The following is a 16,578-nucleotide window of genomic DNA, read 5'->3' as shown; positions in this document are numbered from 1 at the left end:
GTGGTAAGGAAACCATCCCCTTCCATCCGAGCTTCTCCCCCCGCCAAATCGTATCCACTGCACTGCAGCCCCTTCTCAACGTGTCTGTGTTGGGCTGCTGCCCTGTGAGCTTTAACCCACCAGCAAAAACCGCCGGAGCTGGAGAAAAGGCTTTCATTGATGGAGGAGGACTCCTGCTCACCGTCCTGGGGAAGAATTTGTCAGCTCGGTTGGCTCGTTGACTTTAGACCAAGTAGCGCTGTCGTGTACAGTGGTGCAAATCCACAGTAATTCCAATGGATTAAAAAAAAAAAAAAAAGCAAAGTGCAGGAGCTTTTGGCTAAAAGACAAATTTAGTGCATTTCTCATAACACTTTCAACCCCAAAAAGCCCTGCAAGCTCAGACCCTGCTTTGAGAATCATAGAATCATAGAATAGTTTGTGTTGAAGGGACCTTCCCAGTCCCCCTAGAGCCCCCCCTGCCATGACAGGGACATCTTCAGCAGCTCAGGTTGCTCAGAGCCCCGTCCAGCCTGGCCTGGGATGTCTCCAGGGATGGTTCAGCCACCACCTCTCTGGCCAACCTGGGTCAGGCTCTCACCACCCTCAGAGCCAGCAATTTCTTCCTCATGTCCAGCCTCAATCTCCCTCCTTTATCTTAAAATCATAACCCCTTGTCCTATCGCAACAGGCCCTGCTCAAAAGTCCATCCTTCCAAGCAGCTTGAGCAACCCGCTACATTGTGGTTTGTAATATCCCTCTGGGAATCGAGTGTTTTTTTCATATTAATGATGCTCTCCATTAGTTCTCAGGTGACACTTCTACCACTAAATATATCTCTCTGTCGTCCAACTTGTTCTTCACCTTCCTTCTCCTTAATTTTGTAGGGTGGCCTTGGGTTATCTCAGCTTAGTTTAAAGCCCAGCAGGGGCCTCATTGATAGTCACGTGTTGATAAGCAACCATCACATGTTGATGGTGCTCATTCCCATATGATGTGTGGAGGTCTCGAAGACCTTACTCAGGATTTTGGCAGCAGAGCTGCTGGAGGAAAGACTTTTCCAAGTGTCTTCTGCTATTTGTGCCAAGAGACCATGTGTGCTGAGAAAGGTGTATTTATTCCACCTTTGGGATGGAGCAGGCTGCACCATGGGGTGGCTGCTTCCCTCTCATCCCCTCTGGGAGTGTGGCCACCCCTCGTGCTCTGCTCCACTCCCAGCTGGTGGCCCATTTGACAGGACTCAGGTCTAGGTGCTCTGGTGGGAGAGCACTTGAGGCTGGTTTCTTTGCCAAGTCTGGCTTTGTCTCTAGGAGAACCTGTGGCTCTAGGTTACTTAAAGAGGGTCCCTTCCCTTTGGTCCCCTCTCTATGCTCCAAGAAGATTCAGGGGGTCAGCAAAAAGAGGACTTTCCTCCTAATATTTCTCCTCTATCGGCTTTACAGTGGTGGACAGGACACTGTCCCTGCTGCCTGGGCAAGATGCTTTCCTCCTCTTTAGCTCTGGGTAGACTCTCATCTCCACACCAGAGGTCTGGGATTTAGTATGTAGTCCAACACCAAACAGGGGAGCCTATCCCAGCTTGAACTGGTGCTCTGATGCTGATGAGTGGCTGCTCTGACCATGGGTTTGCAGGATGCTCCTTCTCCACGGCTCCAGCCAAAGACACCAGCCAGAGGCAGCAGGTGGTGCCCTCTTGGACACCTTCTTGGGCAGCACATCTCACCTTTCTAATCCCTTCTGGCTGGACACAGCTCCCATTTCTCTGCCACGCTGTCCATTGATGTGATATCTTCTCTCTCTTTCCCTGTGTTTGCTTATTCCCTCCTTGAAGAGCAGTGACAATACATAAGGTGAATTTTACTCTCCTCAAATGCACCGGTTCCTCATGAATAAATGAGGAGAGGACACTTGGAGCAGCACTTCAGAGGTGGTGTAGGGACACAGGTGCTGAACAACCGCAGCCTGTTTAGGTATCTCTGTAAAATGGGCTAAGAAACCTAAACTGCTGAATGTAGCTGTTTGCACTTTGCTGGTACTGGCGTTGTGTGGGTTGTTTTGAGACACAAGGCAGTTTTGCAGAGAGGGGTGCTGAGACAAATGTAGGGTGTCCTGCTCGTTCCCTGCTGTCCCCTCAGCTTTTGCATCACCGGTCCTTTAATCTGACAGCCTGTTAGAGGATTTTGGATTGAAAGCAAAGTCACTGATGCATTGTAGAGGGTTTGTAGAAGGGCTGCTTGGACATAAAGATTTTTGAGCTGGGGGAGAATGGGGTGCTTGGGCTTGTTTTTGTTCTGAACTTGAGCAGAACTATGAAATGATAGTTTCTCACAACACTAGATACTAAAAAAACCTAAAAAATAGGGATGTGGGCAACCCTGAAAGATAACACGATCATCACAATGTGGCCCAAGGATGCCGAAATGATTTTTTCATTTTTTTTAATCCCATTTTTTTTGATGAAATATTCAGATTTCAGTGAAAATGCCTTTTGCAAAGGAGTCTCTCCCCCTCAATTTCTTTTCTTCAGCTGGGCCGAGTTTGGAGCCTCCCTCCACTGTAACCAGGCTCCCTTTGGAGGCAGGTCGCAGCATTTATGGTGCTCTTGCATTGCTCCCTGGCAGAGGTTGCTGCCTTCATCTCCCCGAGACACCCCCGCTCCTCACCTGCACTCTTCATGCAGCGCTTTGCTTTGATGGGCAAACCCAGCGTTGCTCATTTCGGGTGCTCAGGAGCTGAAACTCTTGGTTTTCCCCCCTCAATGGATTCATCCCATGATGGAGCACACCAAAAGACCATGGAGTGTTCCTCCTGCTTTGTTTTCCAACTACGGCATGGGGAGAAAAGGGATCAGCTCTTTGCTCTGTGAAATAGATGGCAGAGTCTCAGGGCAGCAGTGAGGTTTTGTTGCAGGTTCTCTCCTCTTTGCGGTGCATTTCATAAGTCTTCACCACTTCTTTTTGCTGTGTTTCCCCTTTACTCGTGCTCCCGGTGCCAGGACAGCCTCTTGCCTTTTCATCCCGCTCCAAAAATATCACGGTTTTACAAGCCCGCTGGACCAGGACAGTGGGGTCCATGTCTGGTGCTGGAGAGAGGCAGACTTCCATTATAACGTGGTGACAGGACAGGGTCAGGACAAATGCCGCCTGGCCTTTGAAGTGTAGGTAGAAATAGTAAGTCTCCATGTTGAGACGCTGCTTTGGATGCTTCCCGACACATCCCACTGGCCAAGGTGCCGGTGGGTGCCAGATTGTTTCATGAAAACGTCTCCATGCTAATTATGCCTTCGTTTGGTTGGGCCAGCAGCTCTGGCTGGTGTAGGCTGGATAAGATGCAGGTGTCTGATCCCAAAATGTAAGCTTTACTCCTGGAGCGGAGGAAGGAAGAGCTCCATTCCTCCTTTGCCGTGCTGGTGTGCTGGGTGGGAGCATGGTCAGCAGAAGGCAGGGGCTGAAGCTTCTTGGCATGGGGAGTCTTGGCCAGCACCAAGGAGGGGTAATTAATGAAAAGCATCATCCTTGCTAACTCCTTTCCACCCCAGCCACGTAACGAAGCCTTTGCTACACATAAAATGCTGTGGGTTGAAGCTCAGGGCTTTTCACTTGGATGTCCTCTTCTCTTTGGTGGGGTTTAAGGATGGGGCTGGGGTATTCTCCATGTGGGACAAGGGGCAGTTCACTGCCACACAGAGCCAGACCTCTCCAGGACATCCTGGAGCTGAGACACTGGCAAGGAATTTTCTACCTTAGGAAAACCATAAATCTTTAAATATCCTGTTTCCAGCAGGTGATGGGATTCAGAAGTTTCTAGGCAGGCTCGCTGGGTGGTGGCGTCTCCCTGGGCCTGGGGTGAGCCTGTGTGTGTCAGTGAATGCCCCCAGACAGAGAAAATCCCCAGACTTGGGTCTTTTGGGACATATCAAAATATAAAATAAATAAATAAATAAATGGGGGCTCTTTCCAGCATCCCCGAAAAGTCCTGGTGCTGCCTCCGAGGCCACCGGCCAGATCTCAGTTTTAGCAAAGCTGAGCACCCTCTTAGGGCTGATTTTGCCTCCTGGCAGCTCTGGAGCAACGTTTTTTGCCCCGATTCTCCTTGGCTTTGCCAACTTGTGCTCCGGTGAGCGGCCGAGACGTTCGGCGTGACTTCACTAGAGGGCGCAGGAATTTTAGGCTAGAAACCGCGCGCGGAGGTTTGTCGGGGAAAGTTGGCTGCCTTTTCCTCCTTTTTAATCAACTGGAAAGATGCAGGGTTGAACTGGAGGTGACTGGAAGGGGATCCAGACATCTGGGATTAGGCGGCGTGGAGCGCAGCGGCGGCGGGAGGACGGGACGTTGCAGCGTGGCTGGGCTGGCGACGTTGGCCGACCCCATGGCCGGGAGCTGCGGGTTCCAGCAGATGTGGGGTGCAGCCGGCTGGGGCTGCAGGAGCCTCACAGCAAAAGGACAGCTCAAAAAAAGAGAAAGAAATTCCCCCCAGCTCTGCTTTTTTCAGGCTGGGCAGGTGCTGTGTTGTCCTCTATAGGGGTTCCGTCTTGTCTTCCTGAGGGTCCCCTCCTCTGTGCCCGTCACTGTTTGGGACGGGGACTCTCCTCTTCAAAGTCTGACTTGGTCCGTGGGTGTTGATCTGTCCCTGGGCTGGTTCCCTGCATCACTGCAGTGTTTTGCACAGCGAGCCCAGAGGCATTTTTTGGGCTGCTGTACTTTTTTTGCAAGGTGCATGGGGGGTTCCTGAGCATTGTGCCTGTGGGAGATGTTGGGCAGAGCTGGGGGAGGACGGGGTTTGCCCCACATCAGGAGCCTCAGGGACCACCTCCATCGGGATTGTGGCTCCAAGCCGGGCTGCAGCTGTGTCCCCTCATCGGCTCTGCTTTCAGCTGGGGAAACTGAGTCACGGGGAGTGTTTGGGGAGAGAAAGGGGATTCAATGTGAGCCTCTGTCGTTATCCCACACCCCGCAGTGTGGATGAAGGGCAGACACCAGCCATATGGGGACACATCTGTGTCCCTTTGTCCCCACTTGGGACGTCCTGTCCCATCCCTCCTGGCTGCCAGTTCTGCTGCTCATGGCCACCAGGAACCGGCCCTTTCCCAGCTCCCGTCCTACCTCCCCCAGGCAGCCGCGGGGCTCAGCTTTAGCACCTCCAGCTTTTCCTTTTCCGAGCAGCTGCTTTTTCACCCTCCCCCGCCCAGGCAGGTCTGCCTGAGCATCGCTGCCCTTTCCAGCCTTAAAAATAGCTCGTGGAGCCCAGCGAGGCGGCGGAAAGCAGCAGCCGCGCCGTCTCGCGCTCTCGCCGTGGCCCCGCTGTTTGTTCATTCATTCCCTTGCTCCGTTCATTCATGCCTCTGCTCCGCGTAACCATCCCGGGATGGCTGTCTGTCTGCAGGCAGATCTGTCTGTCGGTACGCTTGCTTTCTTTCCCATCCCATTTGCATGCTGGTATTTCATAGGGAGCCTCTGAGCTCCGCTCCACTGTGTCTTGTGTGATGAGTTTGACTCGGGGCTCAGCTCGTTATGAAGTGGCTGTTGTCGAGCCTCCTGCTCGGGGCTGCGAGGGGACAGAAATGTTATTTCACAAAACAAACTCCCAGCGAACGATGTGCATTAGCAATGAGGGGTCGCAGCCAGGAAAATGTTACCTTTCCCTTTGAGTGCTGACTGCGGAGGAAATTCTCACATTTACAGCTCCAGCGAGTCCGGCGCTCATGGAAAGAGGGGCTGGCTTTGATTTTTCTCTTCTCGGTTTGATAACTTTGCAGCCCCCCCACCATCCATTGAGCTCCCCCCGGGAACCGACCACCACCGGAGGCTGCACAGCCTCGCAGCTCCCTCCTTGGGAGCCTGTTTTAATTGGATTTTCCCGGCGGCCTGGCATGCGGCGCTGCGTGTGTGCGTGCCGCCCCGTGCGTGGAGGTTAATAAAAAGTAAACAAACAGCACTTTTAAATGGTTTTTTCCTCGGGTGCAGGCTGGGAGGGATGTGGCGGGGATGCCGAATGAAAGCGTGTGCTGTGGCTGCGCCGGGGAGGGCGGCAGGGACATTCCTGGCATTGCTGAGCTCCTCGTGCAACGCGCGGGCCCTGGCCCAAATTGGAGTAAGGAGCCGTTAGCGTCGGGGACCTGGGGAGGCCCACTCCCACGCACTGTTTACTCGCCGAGCTTAAATTAATACTGTCTGCTGACATCAGGTTTTTCTTCCTTTCTTTTTTTCCCTTGGTTTCCCAAGGAAATGAGCTGTGTGCGATCGCAGCCTCTGCGTACGTGTGTGCCGCTCTTCCCCGCTTGAGCCCCTAAGTTCTGCCAAATTTCACAGGGATCCTTAATGCCTCAAAATAATTATTTGATTTATTTTTTTACATATATTAAAAAAATGGTAGTTGGTAGGTGGGAGAAGCTGCCAGTGCTTCACACTGAGAGAAAAGCTTGCCTGTGTCTATGTGTACAACCATGATGTTAGGCGCTAGAGAATCATAGGACCAGAGAATGATTTGGGATGGAGGAACCTTCCCAGCTCCCCCAGTGCCCCCCCTGCCATGAGCAGGGACATCTTCACCAGCTCAGGCTGCTCAGAGCCCCGTCCAGCCTGGCCTGGGATGTCTCCAGGGATGGTTCATCCACCACCTCTCTGCCCAACCTGGGCCAGGCTCTTACCACCCTCAGGGACAACAATTTCTTCCTCGTGTCCAGCCCAAATCTCCCTCTTTTAGTTTAAAACCATCACCCCTTGTCCTATCACAACAGGCCCTGCTCAAAAGCCAGTCCCCATCTTTCTTATAGGTTCCGTTTAAGTACTAAAAGGTCACAATCCCTACAGAAGAAATGCTTTAGAAGCATCCAGATTCTGGGTGAATGCAACTGGGAGCCATGAGACACGGAGCTGTGGGAAAGCCAACTCCATCCGTCCTGCCGTGTGCAGGATGAGGCATTACCTTCTGTCTCTGTTTTGTGCCATGTTAATGCCCATCATTTGTGATGGCTGTGGTAGGGATCTGTTGGCTGATATTTCTCCATCCACCCTTTTTGGTGGCTATTTTAGAAACTGGTGATGCTGGATGATGATTTCTGGATGATAATGGGTCTTCTGCTAAGTGAACCTGTGATGCCCATTTTTATGGACAAGCTGGCTACTAGAGAAGGCAAAGAAAAGGACGTGTAGAAATCTCTACTCGCTCTCTTTCGTAGGTTTTCTCCAAAATCTTTAGCCATGAGGCACTGGAGAGTTATCTCCCCAAGATCCAGCTGGTGATCAAAGACACCCTTCGGGCCTGGAGCAGCAACCCTGAGTCCATCAACGTCTACCATGAGGCCCAGAAGCTCACCTTCCGCATGGCCATCCGTGTCCTGCTGGGCTTCCGCATCCCTGACGAGGAGCTCAGCCGCCTCTTCGAGGTCTACCAGCAGTTCGTGGAGAATGTCTTCTCCTTGCCTGTGGATCTGCCATTCAGTGGCTACAGGAGGGTAAGAGACTTGGGATGAGTCCTCCACCAGCCAATAACACCCAATTATTGGGATTAATGGGTCCGTGGCTAATAATTTCTAGAGGTTCTTGATGGGATGTTTTCTCGCCCTCTGACCTCTAGAAGCAGGTCCATTTTTGGGCTACAAAGTCCTGTTTTGGTAGAGTGGAAAGGGAGATCCATTCACAGGTTTTTAGAGTGCTAGGGACCCTGCGGTTCGATGCAAGAGAGAACACAGGATTTGCTCAGATTTAATGGGTAACTTTTTCTTACTTGTGACTCTCAGTTTTGCTGTATATTTTGGTTTGTGGGACCCTTCTTCTGTTATTTCCCTCCTGTCCCCAGGGCAAAACACATCAGTGGACTTTCTAATTCTATGAACTGTCTTAATTTTTTTCATGAATGATGCAAAATGAAACATAGAAAAATCATAGACAAAAGATTGTATTTTTTTCATGGACAATTTTGGTGATAGAAATATGAGGGTTTAAAATTCATTTCTATCATTATCACTGCAATTTTTTTCATTATTATTTGACTGTGTGAATGAGCCCAACCGTTTGCAGCCCCGATGCGTTTGCAGCAGCAGGTTGTCCCCGTGCAGCTGCACTCAGATAGGAATTGCTTTACTGAGACCAGGTGATAAAATTGCTTGGGAAACCCATTATGCTCATGGGAAGAGGGTCCTTTCAGATGAATTGACCTTCCTTTGAGAGACAATTTTCCCAGGGACTGCCATACATCCTAGGGTGAGCCAGAGGCCTGTGAACTGGTGCAGTACTGGGGCTCCCACATCAGACCTATCATTTGCACGTAGGTGCTGATTACTCCTGCCTGTAATCTCGCCCGCTCGGGGCTTTGCTCCTCCTGCCCAGGGAATGACTGCAGCATCTTTATTCTTCTCTTTGAGCACCTGCAATTGCAGTTGTATTACTTGGACATGTTGTCCTGAGCACGTCTCCAGCTCCTGGGGATGCTGGGTTGGGGATGGTGGTGATAGAAGAGAATCATAGAATCATTTTGATTGGAAAAGACCCTCCAGATCATTGAGTCCAACCATAACCTGACATCACCAATGCCACCACTACCCCATGTCCTTGAGAACCGCATCTCCACATCTGTTCAACCCCTCCAGGGATGGTGACTCCAGCACTGCCCTGGGCAGCCTGTTCCAATGCCCCACAGCCCTTTGGGGAAGAAATTGTTCCCACATCCAACCTCAACCTCCCCTGGCGCAACTTGAGGCCGTTTCCTCTGCTCCTGGCGCTTGTTCCTGGGGAGCAGAGCCCGACCCCCCTGGCTCCAAGCTCCTTTCAGGCAGTTCAGAGATGAGAAGCTCTCCCCTCAGCTCCTGTTCTCCAGCTGAACCCCCCAGGTCCCTCAGCCGCTCCCATCATACTTGTGCTCCAGACCTTTCCCCAGCTGCGTTGAATAGAAGAATAGAATATTTCAGTTCTAAGGGATGTATGATGATCATATAGCCCAACTGCTAGTCCAGCTGGTGTTGTAACCTGTGTGGTCTGATGGCTTCCTGCTCCACAGGGCATCCGGGCACGCGAGACACTGCAGAAGGGGCTGGAGAAAGCCATCCAGGAGAAACTGCAGAACACGCAGGGCAAGGACTATGCTGACGCGCTGGACATCCTGATAGAGAGCGGTAAAGAGCACGGGAAGGAGCTCACCATGCAGGAGCTGAAGGTAAAAGTCTTCCCCATGGTCACCTTGTCCTTGTTGTGCTCAGGGTAGGGGCTCCTCAAAGAGCAAAGCGTGAGCTGGTGTAAGGAGCATTTTTTGGGGCAGACCTGAGATGGTCAGTGAAAGCTCGGAGACCACAATGTGTTGTTGGAGCTGCAGGTGAATCCTGGTCTGGTGGATTATGGTGCCAACGAGCCAGTGGCTTTCCTACAGGCCATATTTATTTGCATATCACACTCAGTCCTTTCTGAAAAACATTTCCAGGGAATACCAAAAGACCATACAAGTTTGTTGAAGCTTTCAGCCTTGACCATCTTCACTTCTTGAACCCAATCAGTTTTGTGGTGCCTTCTTTGCAGGGCAAATGAGCCCTCAGTGGGCTGTTACCTGCAGCAGTGTCACAGCATAATTTGTCCTTCAAGTGCTATCAAGAGACATGCCCGGGTTTTTTCTCCTGCCTGTCTGGCCCTCAGCATCCTCCAAGGCTTTGTGGGATGATCCCGCTGGTGGATGTCCAAGATCTCTGCCTGCACAAGGATAGAGACCTTGCAGTTAGATATGACCAGACTGGAGAGCTGTTGGGGCAGCCTGCATGCCTGTCCTTGATGTGACACGGCTGCTGGCTTGTCTTGTCTTTCCATCCCTCATGCCTTACCCTGGTTTCCCTCTTGTCTCTCAGGATGGCACCCTGGAGCTCATCTTTGCTGCCTATGCCACCACGGCCAGTGCCAGCACCTCTCTGATCATGCAGCTCCTCAAACACCCCCGCGTCCTGGAGAAGCTGCGGGAGGAGCTGCGCAGCAAAGGCATCCTCCACAACGGCTGCATCTGTGAGGGCTCCCTCCGGCTTGACAACATCAGCAGCCTGCACTACCTGGACTGTGTCATCAAGGAGGTGCTTCGCCTCTTCACCCCCATCTCCGGGGGGTACCGGACAGTGCTGCAAACCTTCGAGCTGGATGTGAGTATGGCTGTCTCCTTGGGCTGCAGTTGTACCGTGAGCTGCCCAAAACAGCCTTCTGCATCTTGTTGCAAAGCTTGTTTGAGCCTGGCTTAGATGAGACCTCAAGGAGGACAGATTAGGTCCTCATGATGATGAGAAGTAGACTTGCTCTGAATTGAGAAGGGGGCAATGGAATGGGGTTGTTTAGCTTGGAGAAGAGAAGGCTCTGGAGACACCTCATGGTGGCCTTCCCATACTTAAAAGGAACCTATAAGAAAGATGGGGACAGACTTTTGAGCAGGGCTTGTTGTGATAGGACAAGGGTTGATGGTTTTAAACTAAAGGAGGGAGATTCAGGCTGGACACAAGGAAGAAATTGCTGTCTCTGAGGGTGGTGAGAGCCTGGCCCAGGTTGGCCAGAGAGGTGGTGGATGAACCATCCCTGGAGACATCCCAGGCCAGGCTGGACGGGGCTCTGAGCAACCTGAGCTGCTGAAGATGTCCCTGCTCATGGCAGGGGGGCCACTGGGGGAGCTGGGAAGGTCCCTCCAACCCAAACTGTGCTGTGATTCTATGACTCTATCTGGCCCATAGCAGGGAAGGGACACACTTGGGCTGTCAGAGAGGAGACAGGCGTGATGCATCAAAGAGCAACTTGTGACAATGTTTGACGCCAAAAACTGAAGCGGGGTGTGACAAGGGAAGGGTTTACTGCAAAGGGCATCTCCAGGCTGCCGGATGACAGGCAGATTACTCACCGCAATGGCTGGAATTTCCTACTAGCAAAACAAAATCTTGAGACCTGGCTTGTCGCTGTAAATCCTCCTAATGTAATGATTTGAGTCGGAAACCTTTTAAAGTGCTCAGGGGATGATAAATCCGCCTCGTTTCTCATCGCCCAGGCCCTGACATGTGTGTTGGGTGTGTGGGGCTGACAGACGGCGGGATGAGCAAAGCCATGGGATGCTCTGGGGAGGGCTGGATGGTGCACGGGAGCAAGAAAAGCTGCTCCCCTTTGCCCGGCGGCAGCCCAGCACCACGAGGTCCTGGGTAGGCGACTCCTGCCAGCGACCACAAAGCAGATAAATAGCAACAGAACATCCAACAGGTCCCTGGGACAGAGGCAGGAATACACCCAGGATTCCTATCTCCCAGCCCTTTGCACTGCACTTTCTGGTTTTCTTTTAAATCTGTGTCACACTTGAGTAATAATCCCAAAGAAAATGGGAAAAAAACAAAGCAAAATTGCTTTATCTTGTTCTCCCTCTCCCTTTGCAGTAAGGTTGACTCACTCTGGTTTTCTCTCCACTCCTTCCCTCTTCTCTGCAGGGTTTCCAAATCCCCAAAGGCTGGAGCGTGATGTACAGCATCAGGGACACCCATGACACTGCCCCTGTCTTCAAGGACGTGGACGTCTTTGACCCCGACCGCTTTGGGCAAGGGCGAAGCGAAGACAAGGACGGCAGGTTCCACTACCTCCCCTTTGGAGGAGGCGTACGGACCTGTCTGGGCAAGCACCTGGCCAAGCTCTTCCTCAAGGCACTGGCCATCGAGTTGGCCAGCACTAGCCGCTTCGAGCTGGCCACCAGGACTTTCCCCAAAATCACCCTGGTGCCCGTGGTCCACCCGGTAGATGGACTCAAGGTCAAATTTTTTGGACTGGATTCCAACCAGAATGAGATTCTGACGGGGACAGATGCCATGCTGGGGGCGACGGTGTAGAGCCCATGCTGGTGGCACCAGGGACGGGCGGCTGGGGGATGGAGGGGTGGGGTGGGGGCAAGGGGACGAACGGAAGGGGAGGAGAGAAGGGCGAGACGTTTCTCCACGACGCTCGCTTCACAGAGCCTCCGGGTCGGGACTGCTTTCTCCACTGCTGAAGCTGCCAAAACCATTTTGCTCTTCCCAAGGGGGCACGGAGAAGGTTGGGGTGTCATCGAGCATCTCGTTTGGTTCGGAAGAAGGAAGAGTCGCAAAACCCGAGTAGAGCTGGGATGTCTGACCATACACAGTATCTAAATATTATAAATATATATATATATATATAAATATCTATAAAACACTTCTGCTGCCAGGAGGAGCACTGCAAAGGCCCGACTGCGGGAAAGGTTTTGGAAATCAGTTGGCGATCAGAGGTCTGGTGTCCCGGGGTGGCTCTCGGGTGGCCTCTGATCTTCTTTTTTTTAACAGTGTTAAATTAGATGGTGATAACAGTGTTTTGTTTTGATTTTTTTTGTTGTTTTCCATTTGCTTGTGTTTTGTTTCGGGGCGTCGGAGGCTTTCCTTCGCCAGGGGGAGACAAGGGACGCCCGTTCCTGGCCCCTCTCCCGCTGGCGCAGGGGTAGCTGGGGAAGGGGGAGCTGCCATTTCATCTTTGCTGCGGGACCCAAAAACCCTGTGGTGTCTTGTCCGGGGCCAATTGCATGGTGAGCCATCCCGCTTAGGTCTCGGACAACTGCATATTAGCATTTTGCAAAATGCATTTGGGGCTCTGTGGGAGGTGGGGGGGTGTCCTTTTATTCTCCTCGTTGAGTTTCCTACTGCTGCTACACGGCCTGTGTGCATCCATTCCCCTCACCCCGCGGCCCCTCACCAGCCCCTTCCCTGTGCAGAGGCACCATTTTGGGGGCATTCTGGTGCCTTTGCTCTCCCTCAAGGTGCTGGCACCAGCCTCCCAACCGCATGGCCCCACCGACCCACCACGGCTCTGCGAGCACCAGGGCGCTGCGCAAAGCCCCCCCGGCTCAGAGCTGCTTATTTCAGTGCGTCCTCTTCCATGGGAGGCATTTGCATTAAAGGTGATCTCCATAAATAAGCCAACACATGCATTGTTTGTCTCGTGTTTGGGTTTTCTTTGGCGATGGGAGAGCTCGGCAGGAAGGAGAGTGAGTGGCAAGTTGTCCGCCCTGTCCCACCATTAAGCTGCTCAAAGCTCCTCCGGCATAAGCAAGCGGCCACCAAGGTATCTTGCATTTGATTTGCTGGGTGGGTTGGTTTGATTTGATTTGATTTTTTTGGATGCAAGAGGTTTCTGGGTTGAGTGTGAATGGGTGGGTTATGTTGAAAGCAGGCATAGCCTTGCACGTGGGTGCAGAGCAAAAGCTCCCTGGGTGTTTGGTTCAGACCAGAGCCAAGCACCAGGCTGGGGGATCCCTCTCTGACTTGAGGCATCTCTACCCAGCCTCTCCTCTCCCACCTCCTGCCCTCCAAGGTGCAAAGAACTACACAAGGACCATGGGTGAGACCTCTTCTAACCATGACGGGCAAAGACCTTGTTCTTGGGTGGGCAGCTTGGCTCTCAGCTTTAAAGGTGTCCAGATAAGTCAAGAGGGGTTGCAATGAGAAAGGCAAAGGGGCAGATGTGGCTTGCCCGGTTGCTTTGCAGGTCGTGCTTTTGACGAGTTGGTGCCTCTTTGGAAGGTCGAAGGAAGTGTGGAGCGAGCGATGGTGAGTGCTGCCTTTGCCAGCCCGTCGTCTGGTGGGGGCAAGGAGGAGGGGGGCAGTATTTTTAGCCAGGGGAAGCACTTGAGGTCGAATTGCCGTCAGCCAAGCTGCCAGAAAACCCTTCAGGAGCATCCAGGCGCATGGTCTCCACTCACGCCAAGGTTCACAGCTTGATTTTCAGGTTGATTTAACCTGAAATAAAACTCCCAGTCTTCTAGGACATGCCATTCAGACCCAGACTTTGCCTTCTAGTTGGTAAACACGGTGCCAAATCCAAAAGCAAGGTCTTGGGAGCCTCTGGATATGTGCACCATGTCCCTGAAGAAGACGCTCAGCTAGTTTGCCAGCCTGGAAATTTTGAGTGAAACATCTCAAGCTCAGGTGCTGTTGGGTTTTCAGGTATTTTCCTTGTCCTTGATAGAGAGAAAAATTTCTCAGTGATAAAAGGAGCTTGATCACAATCAAAACCCCAAAGGGCAAAGAAACAAAGGAGAACATAAACCTGAACGTGGTGGGAAGGGGTGAGTCTCCCAGGGGCGAACATCTGGGGAAAGGTAAGCGGCATGTGAGGGTGTCCATGGTCTTTGTGGATGATGAGCCCTTCAGGACGTGGAGATAGGGGTAGAAGGTGGGTGGTCAGCAGTGGGGAGCTGCAGGGTGGAAACCCATCACAGACCCACCACCGGGTGCTCTCCAGGAGCCCCCGTTTCCATCTGAGACCTGTCAGGGGAATAAAACTGTGTTTGGAGGAGAGGAGGCTGGAAAGGGGAAAGAACAAGAAGTTTGGAAGGTCTGGTTAAAGCTTCTCTTGGACTTCATTTTAGCTTCCAATGTCATTACACAGTGAAAACCAAATGTGCTTTTGAGTGAGTGGCTGATTGGGGAGTGGTAATGTAAGATGCATACATCCACTATATATATATGTGCTTACATCGTGTATATGTAATGTTTGTGTGTGTGAGTATTTAATCTAGGCATAAGTAAGTCATGCTTTTGTTTTTTCATTCCTAACGAATATAACTTGACTAAACAAGTTGCTGCAGTGGGTTTGCAGAATAAAGCACTTTGAATCTCAGAATTTTTGTTTTTCCTTAGCACAGTCCAATTTGCTATATTATTTTATACACAAATTTTTTTTTTTTGGTCTGTCTTTATAAACTGTTATAAGTATTTTTGTTATAATTCAAAATAGATATTTAGTATAAAGTTTTGTTGTTAAATATTTGTTATTTAGTAAAATATGTTTTTTTCCCCTCTATTGTAAACATTGTCTGGAAAAATATTAATATGTTTTATCACAGTTGTTTTTAATATTAAAAAAAAAGGAAAAAGCACTTGTGGGGTTTTTCGTTATGAAATTGGTGCCGTGTGAACATATGTTTCAGTCATGTGGGTTTTAATATGTATATAATATTATGTGTCGCATATTAAAATGAATGTTGTGTATTTTGTGATCTTAAAAAAAAAAATAATCCATGTGGCTATTTTATAGACTTCCATAATAAAAAGAGTTGAATCTCCAAAGTTTTTGTTTCATATCCTCCTGCATGTCCTCTCGAAGGGCTTGTGGCGCCTGGTTTGGGGTCTTTGGGTGACAACCTCATCCTGGGAACTGGGGCACCCCTTGAGTGGGATTTTTGCACCCAGTTTGGGACCTATCGCTCTTCATGGCCAGGGTGAGGCCTTACTGCCTGGCATGGATTGAAATACAGGAAATTCCACTTAAACATGGCCAACCGTTGAACCAAATCGCCCAGAGATGTGGAGTTTCCATCCCTGAAGATACTCAGAGCCTGGCTGGATGTGATCCTGATCAACCTGACCAAAGTGCCTGCACTATGAGGTCCATCCACCAACCCTCATGGTTTGGTGAGCTCCAGGATACCTGTTTTTTGCCCAAACCTTCTACTTCTCCCCAGCAAGAGACAGAGACTGGGCAAAACAAAGTGGAAGGGAAGGAAAAAGTGTTTGTCTCCAGTTCTGTGTGTGCCATGGCCTTTGCTGCTGGCTCTTTCAGGAGCTTCCACCCTATAGAGATGACTCAGGAGACCATCATGAGTTGAAGAACACACACGAAACAACAGATTGCATTGGCATGCTGGATGGTGGGCAGGATGTGTGTGGTGGACCAGACAAAGCATGACACAGGTAGCCCAATGGGAAGGACACTGTGACGGGCAGCAGCAGTGCCACAGGTTGGGTGGGAGCAGGCAGGTTGTCCCCAGCCCTCCCATCCTCTCCCATTTGGGCTGTTGAGAGGTTGCTCTGGTAATCAGGTCCTCAGCAAACCCGAGTCCCAGAGTTTTCTGTGAGCAGAGCTTGCTTTGAGATTTTTAAACCCAACAAGTTTTAGGAACTTCTGGCCCTGAGTGGCGGGATGAAGGGCTTTGCATGAGGTACGACAGGGCAAGCTACTGATGGGAGTTCCAGCTGCAGCTGTCCCAGAGCAGAGGTGGGGTGTGTTGGGAGTGCTTAGTGAGTCATTAGGTAATTATTTAAGCAATTAGCTTCTGTCTCCTTGCTCTTCTCCTCATCAAAAAAAAAAAGCTCTGATAGTGCCCTAGCTGTGGTGGGAGTTGGAGAACAGGATGTTGCTGCTCTGCAAACCCTTCCCATGATCACATTAAAAGGCAAGTGAAGGAATTAATACAGCCTTCATTTTTTTTTTTTTTTTGCAATTGGCTGGAAAATGTGACCATGCAACCCAAACCTGTGTCCCTTCGGTGCAGCCAGAGGCTCTGAGGCTCCTTTCCCTCCCTTTAGTGCTTTGCGGCCGCTCTCTGCTCCTGGTCGCCACTCTGGACGTGTCCTGCCAGCAGCGGTCTTACCGTGTCTGTCCTGCCCATCGCCAAAAAGACACGGTGCAGTTGCGCTTGTCCACTCTCATGTCCCTTTCCCCGGCCTCTCCTTGACCCGAGGGGACCGACATGTCACCTCCTCACCCTTCCTTTCCCTTCCAGCCCGTGATGCATTTATAATACCCGTCTGTCACCTATTTAATAGCAGGGAAGGTCATTTCCTCTTGGCCTTTTCTCTTTGGGATTTCTTTCCCCACCCCCCTCTTT

The 16,578-nt window shown here is 51.1% G+C and overlaps 1 protein-coding gene across 4 annotated transcripts in view; it reads left to right on the top strand.

Moving 5' to 3' along the window:
- The window catches only part of LOC102085715 (cytochrome P450 26B1), a 30,913-nt gene extending 15,876 nt beyond the window's left edge, over positions 1-15,037 (top strand). For all 4 annotated transcript variants that reach the window (XM_065060164.1, XM_065060166.1, XM_065060162.1 and 1 more), the window contains 4 exons: positions 7,157-7,432; positions 8,974-9,129; positions 9,806-10,087; positions 11,399-15,037. In XM_065060164.1, coding sequence (XP_064916236.1) covers positions 7,157-7,432; positions 8,974-9,129; positions 9,806-10,087; positions 11,399-11,791 — 1,107 coding nt within the window. In that variant the 3' untranslated portion in view covers positions 11,792-15,037. The remainder of the gene's footprint in view (positions 1-7,156; positions 7,433-8,973; positions 9,130-9,805; positions 10,088-11,398) is intronic.
- Positions 15,038-16,578: the final 1,541 nt, after the last annotated feature.

Source organism: Columba livia, chromosome 4, assembly GCF_036013475.1.
Source record: "Columba livia isolate bColLiv1 breed racing homer chromosome 4, bColLiv1.pat.W.v2, whole genome shotgun sequence".
NCBI classification, from domain to species: Eukaryota; Metazoa; Chordata; class Aves; order Columbiformes; family Columbidae; genus Columba; species Columba livia.
Note: the sequence above shows the minus strand (reverse complement) of the source record. Positions and strands in the feature narration are given on the sequence as shown.